Genomic DNA, 12,455 nt, shown 5'->3' on the forward strand with positions numbered 1-12,455 from the left:
CCGGACGTATGGCACTCCTACCCAAGGGATACATTTGTCCTTTTTTGGGTAGGGGGGGTGTCCCTCTCTGAGTGGTGATGTGTATTACAGTGGTACCTCGGTTTATGAACACAATTGGTTCCGGAAGTCTGTTCATAAACTGAAGCGTTCATAAACTGAAGCGAACTTTTCCATTGAAAGTAATGGAAAGTGGATTAATCCGTTCCAGAGTACTTAAACTGAAGCGTTCATAAACTGAAGCATGGGTGTAATTGGTTCCGTAAGTCTGTTCATAAACTGAAGCGTTCATAAACCGAAGCGAACTTTCCCATTGAAAGTAATGGAAAATGAATTAATCCGTTCCAGATGGGTCCACGGTGTTCATAAACCGAAAATTCATAAACCGAGGTGTTCATAAACCGAGGTTCCACTGTACTTCACTTATTTTAAAATATGGCAAATGTTTCTGGGCCCTCCTGCTCCTTCTGCCAAGTGGGGCCCTAGACTGAGGGCTCATCCAACCCACCTGCTTGTTCCGTGCATAGAAAACATAGGTCTGAAAGGTTTTCCGTTTCTCCTGTGCTTTCTAGGAATGGGTCAAAACAGTTTTTTTTGTTTGCCCCACTGCTTTCCCTGGGAAAACCCACTGAATTAGGAACAAATGTCAATCCTCAGAAAAACCAATGGATCTTTCCCCCGATTCAGCTGCAAACAGCAAACAGAAGTGTGGGTGACCCCCAAGTGCGTCCGTGGGGCAGAGTCTGCCCTAAAGTGCTTCCCTGATAGCACCATGGAGAGGAGGATGAGTAAAGGATCTGAAGCGGAAAGTAAATAGAATTCTTTTTCTACATCCTAACAAAATGGGTGTGGTGGAACATTCAGACAAAGTTCAAAGCTATCACTTATTAACCAATCAATAGCAAATTTATGATAGCTGATAAAAAGACCTGTTCAGAAAAAACATGAATTTGTTTTATACAGTTATAAATACATGCCAAATGCCTGTTTTTTTCTTTTCATTATTGGAAAAGAGCAGTTTATGTTTGGAGTGAGATGAGGTGGTGAGCAAATGGTTGTTCTGTTAGGAGGAGAGAAGATGGAGAGGAAAGCTGAGCACACCCAGCAGAAGAAAAGATCCATTGCTGGTTGTCGTTACAGCAGTACAAAGTGCACACCCTTTGCCTCTCCATAAAAAGGGGCAAGGAGACAGGAGCAGGAACAGCTGGGAAGAAAGAAAGGTAACCTCAGAACGTCTCCTTGATCTACCACACCATCTCCCTGCCCACAACAGAAGCTAGTCTGGGGGTGAGTATCTGACAACCAAACCCCATTGTATGTTCCCAGGCTGCCCTTTGTCCAAGCAGGTCTATTTTCATTCAGTTCCCAATGTGTATAGAGGAGCCTTTTAACTGTTCCTCTTCCTTGCCTTCCCCCACCATTCAGCTGAATGTCAAGCACCTATGGAAATCATAGAATCATAGAATCATAGAATCATAGAGTTGGAAGAGACCACAAGGGCCATCCAGTCCAACCCCCTGCCAAGCAGGAAACACCATCAAAGCATTCCTGACAGATGGCTGTCAAGCCTCTGCTTAAAGACCTCCAAAGAAGGAGACTCCACCACACTCCTTGGCAGCAAATTCCACTGCCGAACAGCTCTTACTGTCAGGAAGTTCTTCCTAATGTTTAGGTGGAATTTTCTTTCTTGTAGTTTGAATCCGTTGCTCCGTGTCCGCTTCTCTGGAGCAGCAGAAAACAACCTTTCTCCCTCCTTTATATGACATCCTTTTATATATTTGAACATGGTTATCATATCACCCCTTAACCTTCTCTTCTCCAGGCTAAACATACCCAGCTCCCTAAGCCGTTCCTCATAAGGCATCGTTTCCAGGCCTTTGACCATTTTGGTTGCCCTCTTCTGGACACGTTCCAGCTTATCAGTATCCTTCTTGAACTGTGGTGCCCAGAACTGGACACAATACTCCAGGTGAGGTCTGACCAGAGCAGAATACAGTGGTACTATTACTTCCCTTGATCTAGATGCTATACTCCTATTGATGCAGCCCAGAATTGCATTGGCTTTTTTAGCTGCTGCATCACACTGCTGACTCATGTCAAGTTTGTGGTCAACCAAAACTCCTAGATCCTTTTCACATGTACTGCTCTCAAGCCAGGTGTCTCCCATCCTGTATTTGTGCCTTTCATTTTTTTTGCCCAAGTGTAGTACTTTACATTTCTCCTTGTTAAAATTCATCTTGTTTGCTTTGGCCCAGTTGTCTAATCTGTTAAAGTCATTCTGAAGTGTGATCCTGTCCTCTGGGGTGTTAGCCACCCCTCCCAACTTGGTGTCATCTGCAAACTTGCTCAGGATTCCCTCAAGCCCATCATCCAAGTCATTGATAAAGATGTTGAACAAGACTGGGCCCAAGACAGAACCCTGTGGCACCCCACTAGTCACTACTCTCCAGGATGAGGAGGAGCCATTGATGAGCACCCTTTGGGTTCGGTCAGTAATCCAGCTACAAATCCACTGAATGGTAGCATTGTCTAGCCCACATTTTACCAGCTTCTTTACAAGGATATCATGGGGCACCTTGTCAAAGGCCTTGCTGAAATCAAGATAGGCTACATCCACAGCGTTCCCTTCATCTACCAGGCTTGTAATTCTGTCAAAAAATGAGATCAGATTAGTCTGACATGACTTATTTTTCAGGAACCCATGCTGACTTTTAGTGATCACAGAGTTTCTTTCTAGGTGCTCACAGACTGTTTGCTTAATGATCTGCTCTAGAATCTTTCCTGGTATTGATGTCAGGCTGACTGGGCGGTAATTGTTTGGGTCCTCTCTTTTCCCCTTTTTGAAAATAGGGACAACATTTGCCCTCCTCCAGTCTGCTGGAACTTCGCCTGTTCTCCAGGAATTTTCAAAGATTATTGCCAGTGGTTCTGAAATCACCTCTGCCAGTTCTTTTAATACTCTTGGATGTAGTTCATCTGGCCCTGGAGACTTGAATACATCTAAACTAGCCAAGTATTCTTGTACTACCTCCTTACTTATTCTGGGCTGTGTTTCCCCTGCTGAATCATCTGCTCCATATTCTTCAGGTCGGGCGTTTTTTTCTTTCTTGGAGAAGACTGAGGCAAAGAAGGCATTGAGGAGTTCTGCCCTTTCTCTGTCCCCTGTTTGCATTTCACCATCTTCTCCTCTGAGTGACCCCACTGTTTCCTTGTTTTTCCTTTTGCTACGGACATACCCATAAAAGCCCTTTTTGTTGCTTTTAACCTCTCTGGCGAGCCTGAGTTCATTCTGTGCTTTAGCTTTTCTGACTTTGTCTCTACACGTGCTGGCTATATGTTTGAATTCCTCTCTGGAGATTTCCCCCCTTTTCCATTTTTTGTACATATCCCTTTTAAATCTTAACTCAGTCAAAAGTTCTTTAGATAGCCAGCCTGGCTTCTTTAGGCACCTTCCATGTTTCCGTCTCATTGGTATTGCCTGAAGTTGTGCTTTTAATATCTCCCTTTTAACAAACTCCCAACCATCATGAACTCCCTTCCCTTTTAGTATTACTGTCCATGGGATTTCACCCAGCGTTTCCCTAAGTTTTCTGAAGTCGGCTTTCTTAAAGTCTAGAATTTGGACCTTAGTATGCTTGGTTGCTCCTTTCCGCTGGATAATAAACTCCAGAAGAGCATGGTCACTCCCACCTAATGATCCTGCCACTTCTACCCCACTAACCAAGTCATCACTATTGGTTAGGACCAGATCTAAAATGGCTGATCCTCTTGTTGCTTCTCCCACTTTCTGGACAATGAAGTTGTCTGCAAGGCCAGTGAGGAATCTGTTCGACCTTATGCTCTTGGCTGAGTTTGACATCCAACAAATATCAGGATAGTTGAAATCCCCCATTACTACTATCTCACTTCCTTTGGAATGCTTGGCCATCTGTTCCAGGAAGGCATCATCTGTGTCCTCAGTTTGGCTTGGGGATCTATAGTAAACTCCCACAATGAGATCACTGTTGTTTTTCTCTCCCTTAATTTTGACCCAGATACTCTCAATTTGGCTTTGAAGTTTTAAATCCTGGATCTCTTCACAGGTATACATATCCCTAACATATAAAGCTACTCCTCCTCCTTTCCTGTTTGGTCTATTTCTCTTAAATAGATTGTATCCCTCTATTACTACATTCCAGTCATGAGACTCATCCCACCAGGTTTCAGTGATGCCTATTATGTCATATTTAGTTTGCTGTACCAAGAGCTCAAGTTCATCTTGTTTATTTCCCATGCTCTGTGCATTAGTATACAGACATTGAAGACCGTTGATCATTCCCCCATGTCTCTTATTTAAGGATATTTTCGTCCCACCACTAGGTCTGCATGCTGCTTGCTCCATTTGGTCCTTGACATTTGGATGATCATCTTCAGCATTTGATAGACTCCTACCTTCAGGACCACTGTCTCCCTCCCCCACATAAGTCAGTTTAAAGCCCTCCTGATGAGGTTTTTGAGTTTTGTGGCAAAAACATTCCTCCCAACTTTTGTGAGGTGCAGTCCATCACTTGCCAGAAGTCCATCTTCAAGAAACTGCAGACCGTGATCTAGGAATCCAAACCGTTCCTGTTTGCACCATTTGCGAAGCCAGTTGTTCACTTCCCCTATTTTTCCCTCTCTCCCTGGGCCATGTCGTTCAACTGGGAGGACAGAAGAGATGACAATTTGTGCATCTAATTGCTTCAACTTCCTGCCCAGAGCCTCATAATCATTTTTGATCTTCTGTAAGCTATGGCTTGCAGTGTCATTGGTTCCCACATGCACCAAAAGGAAGGGGTATTTGTCAGTGGGTTTTATGATTCCTTGCAGCCGTTCTGTTACATCTTTGATCTTGGCCCCAGGTAGACAGCACACCTCTCGAGACATCTTGTCAGGCCCACAGATCACTGCTTCTGTACCCCTCAGTAGGGAATCCCCAATCACCACTACACGCCTCTTCATAGGCTTGGTTGGGATTCTTCTATGTGCTGTCCCTTCCAAGGTTACCTGCATATTTCCAGAGGACTGACTTGGTTGCTCGTCTTCATATTCCTCATCAACTGTGATGAGGGAGAGATCCTCAGGTGGAGTCTGTTCCTCGTCTTCCATGAGCACTTCAAAACGGTTGTGTAATTCTAAGCACTCAGAGCGATCCCTGGGCCTTCTACTTCTATGAGTCACGTTCCTCCATACATCTGGCTGCTGTGTTGGGGAACTGACCTCCTCCTCAGGGAGATCCCCTGTCTCCTCCTTGGTGCAGACAGTGTGCTCTGCTGCATCCAAGAAAAGCTCCAGCTCTTTAATTCTCTGGAGCGTAGATACACGCCCCTGAAGCTGCTGCACCTTCTCTTCCAGAAGGGCAACCTTGTTTTCTAGTAGGGCAACCAACTTGCAATTGTTGCAGGTGTAGCTACCCACATCCTTTGGCAAGAAAACAAACATTGCACAGGAATTGCACGTGACAATGGTTGTTCCCTCCACCTCCATGCTGTTAGCTCTGGGAGAGGAGTTCCCATGGGTGTCAATGGAGGTTTTGGCTTGTCCCAAAGGAGGACTTGGAGCCCTGCAATGGCTTCTGTCCTTGTCTGTCACCTCGGTGCCCTTCCTGGGCCACTCTGGATGCAGCGCCATGAATGTGAGATTTTGTCCCACTGAATGATTATTTAATGGAGCTCCATTATTCTTCCTACTGGACAGGGAATGCATGAAGCAGGCAAACATTTCTGAAAAGGTGACCTGTTTTGCTTTCAATGGGCAAATTTAAGGATGAAGATTTCTGGAGATAAGTTAAATTCTTCAGCGGAGCTTTGTTTTAATAGCTATTTTAACAGCTCGATATATTTCAGCATTTTTTATGTATTTTGCTTCGTAACGGCTTTGGCTACAGATATTTTTATTTATTCCATAAAATACTGCCTAATTGTGGAAGAACCCAAAGCAGTTTACAAAAAAGATAAAAACAATTCAATTATCTCTAAAAAAAATTATAATTATAATTTAAAACATACAAACCATTTAAACCATAGTCGAGTAGCCTAAAACAAATAAAAACTCGTTGAAACTTTCTAATCTGGGTTGTCTTGTCTAAATAAGAATGTTGTCAGCAGGTGCTGAAATGAAGACGGTGAAGGTGCCTGCTTGATATCAATAGGAAGAGAGATCCAATGTGTTGCTGCCACCATGCTCAATGTTTGAGTTCTGACAGATGCAGTGCAAGTATTATGCGGCACCTGTTAAAGTGCCTATTCCTCTGACTGAAGCAGTCAAGTGGGCACATATGGGGTAAAGTGATCTTGTAGGTGAATGATGAATGAGTCTGCAAACTGATTTTTCGTTTGGGTTTTATAGTTGAGTTTCAGAGTGGGACTGTTACACAAAAATTTGGGGTTGACTTATACAGCCCATCTCTCCATCAAGGGACCCAGCATCCCTTAAGTGCATTATCAGTCGGAGAAGAAGCATTTTGTGTGTGTTTGATTGGCATGCGAACATGCACACACTGTTTTTGGCCCAGACTGGGGACGGACTTGCATGCACTCTGCTAACAAAGGGGATTATGTGGACGGAGAGTTGCCTGTACAAACGACACAGAAATGGGTTGTACTTGTAAATCAGACTATGCTCAGAATATTATGTTTGTCCAACATTTTTACAAATCAGTCACTCAGAGATCTGAACAATACATGTGAATTGTTTTTCCGGGCCTTGCCAGAGCAAGGTTCCGGAGTGAGTGCTCACGGATCAGGTCCAGGCGCTTATGGAAGAAACTTGATTTTCTAGATCTATTTCCATTGGGGTTTAGACCCGGTTTTGGCACAGAGACTGCTTTGGTCGCCCTGTACCTCTGTCAAGGTAAGGGTAAAGGTAAATTACCCCTGGGCACTTAAAGTCCAGGCAAAGGCGACTATCGGGTGCAGTGCTCATCTCACTTTTCGGGCCGAGGGAGGCACTGTTTGTCCACAGACTGCTTTTCGGGTCATGTGGCCAGCATGCCTAAACTGCTTTTGGCACAATGGAAACACCGTGACAGTAGCCAGAGCGCTCAGAAACGCCATTTACCTTCCCACCGCAGCGGTACCTATTTATCTATTTGTACTGGTGTGCTTTAGAAATGCTAGGTTGGCAGGAGCTGGGACAGAGCAACGGGAGCTCTCCCCGTCATGTGGATTCGAACCTCCGACCTTCTGATTGGCAGGCCCAAGAGGCTCCATGGTTTAGACCACAGCACCACACACTGTCAAGAAAGCGAGATGGGAAACATGCCCCTGTTAATTCTCCTCTACCTCTCAGCGTTTTTGACACCGTCAACCTTCTGGAGCGGCCATCCAAGCTGGTGGTGGGTGGCATGGCTTAGCGGTAGTTGCAGTCCTACTTGGATGGCCATTCCCAGAGGGTTTTGCTTGTGGAGTGCTTCTCAGCCCATGGAGCCTTCAATATGGGGTTCCACAGGGCTTAATCCTATTCCTTATGCTGTTTAACATCTACATGAAACCGCTGCGTGGGGTTATCCAGAGGTTTGCAGTACGTTGTCAACAGTATTCTGATGACACACTGCTCTATGCCAAATCTAGGCTCCTGTTCTCACAAGATGCCACACTATAAACGATTCAGTTATTGCAGATGCAGTGCAGGTATTATATGGTACCTGTAAAAGTGCCAATTCCGTGGATCAAACTGGACAAGTGGGCCGATATGGGGTAAGGTGACCTTGTAGGTAAATAATGAAGGAATGTGAAAAATGCTTTTTGGTTTTGGTTTTATAGATGAGTTTCGGGCAGTGGGACCAATCGTGGAGGTGCCATTGCATAAGAATGTAAAATGCAGAATTGGTTTCATAGGAAGAATGTGGAAACGCTTAACCCTGAATAGTTTTTACCTTACAGGCTTTTTTGCTTCTTCCCCAGTCCCTTCACATCCTGCTGCCATTCTACAGCCGCCTCTCATCTCAACAAAGACACACACTCTTGATCTGTCATGGCCTCAGCCCCACCATCCATAGATGTGGACCAGGAAATCTTGTGCCCCATCTGCAAAGACTACCTGACAGAACCAGTGACACTGGACTGCGGCCACAACTACTGTCAGGGCTGCATCACCAACTATTGTGACACATGGGAACGAATGCAGGGGGACTTGGAGTGTCCCGTCTGCAGAGTTCGGATCCAGAAAGGGGATTTCCACCGCAATTTCCAGCTGGCAAACATAGTTGAAAAAATTAAACTCCTGCCACTAAATGAAAGGATGGAGGATCTTTGTAAGACACACAAGGAAAAACTCCACCTCTTCTGCAAAGAAGATGGAGAATTCGTGTGTTGGTATTGTAAGCAATCCCGAGAACATAAATGGCACACTGTGGTTCTCAAGGAAGAGGCTGCCCAGGAATACAAAGTAGGAAGTCATTTTGACATTTGCTAACACAATCCTTTCTCTATGTGTGTATATAATATGCTCTCAATGTTGCTGAAATATACTCCGAGTCGAGAGTGAATTTCATGCTCTTTATTCAGCTTGTAGTAGCAATAGAAGAAGAAGAGAAGAATGGCTCTTTCCCCACAACGTCTGCTTATTTACATTATTTATACAATGGGCGTTGCGTGATTGGCTACTTCAAGGCTGCACCTGTGGGCCAATCAGGTTGCCGATTCACTTCTGCCTGCAGCCTGATTGTCTCCTCCTGCCAATCAGGCTGCAGGCTCCTGAGGACCAATCAGACTGCTGCATTCTGGATCCTATTGTTCTAGGATTAAATTCAGTACATAACAGTTGCTGTAAAGCAAACATCATAAATTGCTAATCTGTACATTTATGAGAATCAGAAATTGGACCTCATCTCTGTGCTATCCAAAAGGGAACAAAACTTTGTTCTGCTTACAAAGCAACTTTTTAAAATGTGTCTTTGTTTTTGAAAGCACTGTTTTTCTGCACTTGTGCCAAAGGGTTCCTGTGTAATGTAATCATGATGATGAATTGTAGGAAGAATAAAGAAATGAAAGTTCTCATGCTTTAGATTTTTAAATGTATATATTGTATAAAAAACAAACCTAGAAACTCCCAGAGCAAATACTATGCAAAATTGAACAGTAGGGCCCCAGGCACCAGAAGTAAGCATAATGTTAAAGACCCCTCCAGCCCTAATCAAATCTGAGATTTTCTTTTCTCTTTAGACAGTCATCTGTGGTCACCTGGAGCATCTGAGGAAAAAGAGAGAGAAAATTCTGGCTTATGAAGCAAAAATAGGAGAAGAAAGCCACAGCCTGCTTGTAAGTGTCACCATTACTACAGAGGGGACAAGTGCTGGAAGGACCAAGTCATGATGTAGCCTCATTGCTGAGTGATTTACCATAAAATTGAAGGTCTTTCAAAACACACTGGTCTCCTCTTTTCCTCTTTCTTCCTGGTTCATGCAGAAATTAACAGAAACTGAGAGGCAGAAAACAGTGGAGAGGTTCAGACAACTGTACCAGTTTATGGAAGAACAAGAAAAGCGTCTGCTGAATGAGATAGAAGAGATGGAGAAGGAGATCACAAGGAGAAGGGAGGAGCACCTGGCTGAACTCTCCAAGGAACTCTCCTCTCTTGAAAGGAGCATCCGGGAGATGGAGGAGAAGAGTCAGCAGCCAGCGAGTGAACTCCTGCAGGTAAGACTGTTCTGGAACCTGTTTGGTAGAAACGGGAACTGCAATGGCGTCCAGCACGCTTCCAGTTGCGCAATTTTGCTGTGCCTCTCTGCATCTCCCGGCTTTAGCAGAGTATCTTCCACAGCGGTGTGTGCGTGTGTGTAAGGAGTTATCGGCACAGCAGTAAAACACCCTGACACAGCTTCTTCTACTCTATGAAACTTTAATGTACAGCAGCAAAAACAACAAACCAGCCAGGAGAGAGCGAGGACATGTTGACTCTCCTGTTGCAGTCAAAAAAATGAAAGTAAAAGATGTTCAGTTCACATAACAAAGCATAGTCCCCGTATGTGAACACACCCCAGTGACAGAACGTCATTTCCCCTGAGCTATTAACCCTGTAAGCTCTGGGTCTCCTCACAAAGACTGTGGCAGGAACAGCACAAAGTTTCTCTCAGGGTTTAACCACAGTTACCCTTTGCCTCTTTGTCTAGGCTGTGTCCAAGTGCTCTTCTCTTGCCCCCACAGAGCTTTCCCCACAAAGGTTCATTCTTTAAAGTTTAGTGCAACAAGCTTTTTTGGCAGGGAAAGCTCCAGAGGGGAAAAAGTATGCTCGGACAACTATTCATTCATTCATTCATTCATTCATTCATTCATGAAATTTATATACTGCCCTATACCTGGAGGTCTCAGGATAAATTTAGATAAAATAATAAAATAAGGATAAAAAACAGGATACAATCCTATATAATAAAGTCCCTGTGTCCCGTTTCCGCGCTAATGCGCATGTGTCCTGGGGACACAGGGATTGGACGGAGAGACAACGGCCAACCGCCGCTCCGAAGCCCAGTCTCATGCTGGAGGTGCGTGGTGAGGCGGCGGGGGAAAGAAGCGCTCCCCCCGGCAGCCTTGCTGCCCACCGCCGGCATGGGACAGCCCGCCTGCTTGCCTTCCCCGAGGAAGCCGAAGCGGCAGCGGGCGCCGAGGGAAGCCGGCTTTGGCTTGGCAGCGGCGGGAAGAAGGGGAGGAATTCCTCCCCTTCTTCCCGCCGCCACCAAGCCAGTCCCCTGGCCAAAGTATGGCGTGGCGGGGGTTTTCGCCGTTTGCCTCCCCCTGGGGGGAAGGCAAATGGCGAAAAGCCCCCGCTGCGGACTGGCTTGGCGGCGGGAAGAAGGGGAGGAATTCCTCCCCTTCTTCCCGCCACCGCCAAGCCAGTCCCGGAGCCAAATTGCGGCGCGGCGGGGGCTTTTTGCCGTTTGCCTCCCCCTTAGCTCGCCGCAATTCATCTCTGTCCCCCGCGCGCTTTGGTTTGGGGAAGCAGGCAGGGAGATGCAACAGCCCGGGAAGCTGCGGGCTGTTGCATCTCCCTGCCTGCTTCCCCGAGCCGTAGCGTGTCGGGGGGACAGCCGAAGATCGGCGGGCGCTGTTTGCCGGGGTTGACAAACCCCAGCAAGCAGCGCCCGCCGATCTTCGTGTGACAGGCGGTGGGGAATGCAGGCAGGCAAGAGAGCAAGCACCTGCCTGCCTGCCTTCCCCGCCGCCAGTCCCCCGGTGCTTCGTGCAGTGCTGCTGGGTGCCGACCCGGCAGGCCGCTCCGTTGATCTGGCGGCCTGCCGGGTCGGCGCTGATCAGCGCTGCGCGGAGCACCGGATCGAGGAGCCAGCATGCGTTCTAGCGCCCGTTTATTTAACGGGCTGAAGACACTAGTTGGCATATAAAAGCACAGAATGAAGGAGCCAGGCGAACCTCCCTGGGGAGAGCATTCCTGTTCTCATCTTGCCACCCTCTGGACCTCTCATGGAGCTGTTTAAGGCTTTATAGGTCAAAACCAGCACTTTATCTGGCAATTTTATTTGGCAAAGGAAACACCTGAGAGTGGATACTTTTACTATACAGACTCCTATGCAGAAAGGAGGACTGGCAGTACCTAATTTTGCTAAAATACTGTAGTATGAAGCTGCCCAGCTCACGTGGTTAAAGTTAAGGATATCTCAGAAATTGGAAATGAAACTCTTTCAGCTGGAATCATTATTCATAAATTCTCCTCTGGCCGCTATACTATGGATACCTTGGAAAAACAGAGGAGAAGATCCCAAGAATTTTCATCAGGTTTTAAAAAATAATAATCAGAAAATAATCTGGAGAACTGAACTTAAGATCAGAAAGATAAAAACTGAGTGAAATTGAAATTAGAGATTAATCCATCCCTATCCAAAACTAGGTAGGCTCACCTCAGAGGGCCAGAGGTCATCCCTTCTAGGGTCTGATGGGTATTCATTATAGGCCCTGTGGTAGGCAGTGAATCCCATTCTTATTTTCTTATTTTCCCTTCTAGGATGTGAGAAGCACCTTGCAGAGGTAAGTGAATCCTGCTCATTTCCATTAATATCACTCTGGGAAACTGGGAAAAGTCCAGGAGGTGAGGACATAAAACATGCCCCTCCAGGCTTTTAGGATGTGGCGAAAGCTTCCAACAAGGAAGCAGGAGTTGAGGTGTGTACCATGTTCCTGAACATATCTCAACTGTAACTTCAAGGTGTCACTTGGGTTCATGATAGAGGCTAGAAGGAACATTTCACTTTTGTCAACAGCAGCAACCATCTTTTTCTCCTCCACATCTTTCTTGTAGGTAATGCAGCCGAAATTGAAAAGCTCTGAGCAGAATGGTATCACTTGATTTTATTTCTCCATTTGAGTAGATACATGGTCCCTCGACTTACGAATTACTCAACATCTGAAGTTTTTTCTACATCCGAATGGAAACCGTTGGCGGTTTTAAATGCGGTTTCCTTGACTTACGAATTTAAAATGCGGGTTTTTTTG

The 12,455-nt window shown here is 45.7% G+C and overlaps 1 protein-coding gene across 5 annotated transcripts; it reads left to right on the plus strand.

The window, feature by feature from the left end:
• The first annotated feature begins 921 nt into the window (after positions 1 to 921).
• LOC118081296 (tripartite motif-containing protein 10-like) lies at positions 922 to 12,299 on the plus strand. Of its 5 annotated transcripts, none has more exons than XM_060270804.1 (5): positions 922 to 1,284; positions 6,123 to 6,867; positions 7,920 to 8,403; positions 9,180 to 9,275; positions 9,423 to 10,456. In XM_060270804.1, exons 3-5 carry the CDS (start codon positions 7,990 to 7,992, stop codon positions 9,795 to 9,797), a joined length of 885 nt encoding a protein of 294 aa, XP_060126787.1. In that variant the 5' UTR covers positions 922 to 1,284; positions 6,123 to 6,867; positions 7,920 to 7,989; the 3' UTR covers positions 9,798 to 10,456. The 5 variants fall into 5 exon arrangements, with proteins under 5 accessions (XP_060126787.1, XP_060126785.1, XP_034963635.2 ...); XM_060270805.1 differs by adding an exon at positions 11,968 to 12,299 and having other exon boundaries at positions 924 to 1,284; positions 6,123 to 8,403; positions 9,423 to 9,653; XM_060270802.1 differs by having other exon boundaries at positions 6,123 to 8,403; positions 9,423 to 10,455.
• The last annotated feature ends 156 nt before the right edge of the window (positions 12,300 to 12,455 follow it).

This window comes from Zootoca vivipara, chromosome 2 (genome assembly GCF_963506605.1).
Source record: "Zootoca vivipara chromosome 2, rZooViv1.1, whole genome shotgun sequence".
Classification (NCBI taxonomy): Eukaryota; Metazoa; Chordata; class Lepidosauria; order Squamata; family Lacertidae; genus Zootoca; species Zootoca vivipara.

Excerpts from the sequence above, each read along its gene's own strand:
- LOC118081296 (XM_060270804.1), top strand. The coding sequence starts at position 7,990 with ATGGCCTCAGCCCCACCATCCATAGATGTGGACCAGGAAATCTTGTGC. Across the intron at positions 8,404-9,179 it reads AGGCTGCCCAGGAATACAAA|ACAGTCATCTGTGGTCACCT; the intron begins GTAGGAAGTCAT and ends TTTTCTCTTTAG. Across the intron at positions 9,276-9,422 it reads AAGAAAGCCACAGCCTGCTT|AAATTAACAGAAACTGAGAG; the intron begins GTAAGTGTCACC and ends TGGTTCATGCAG.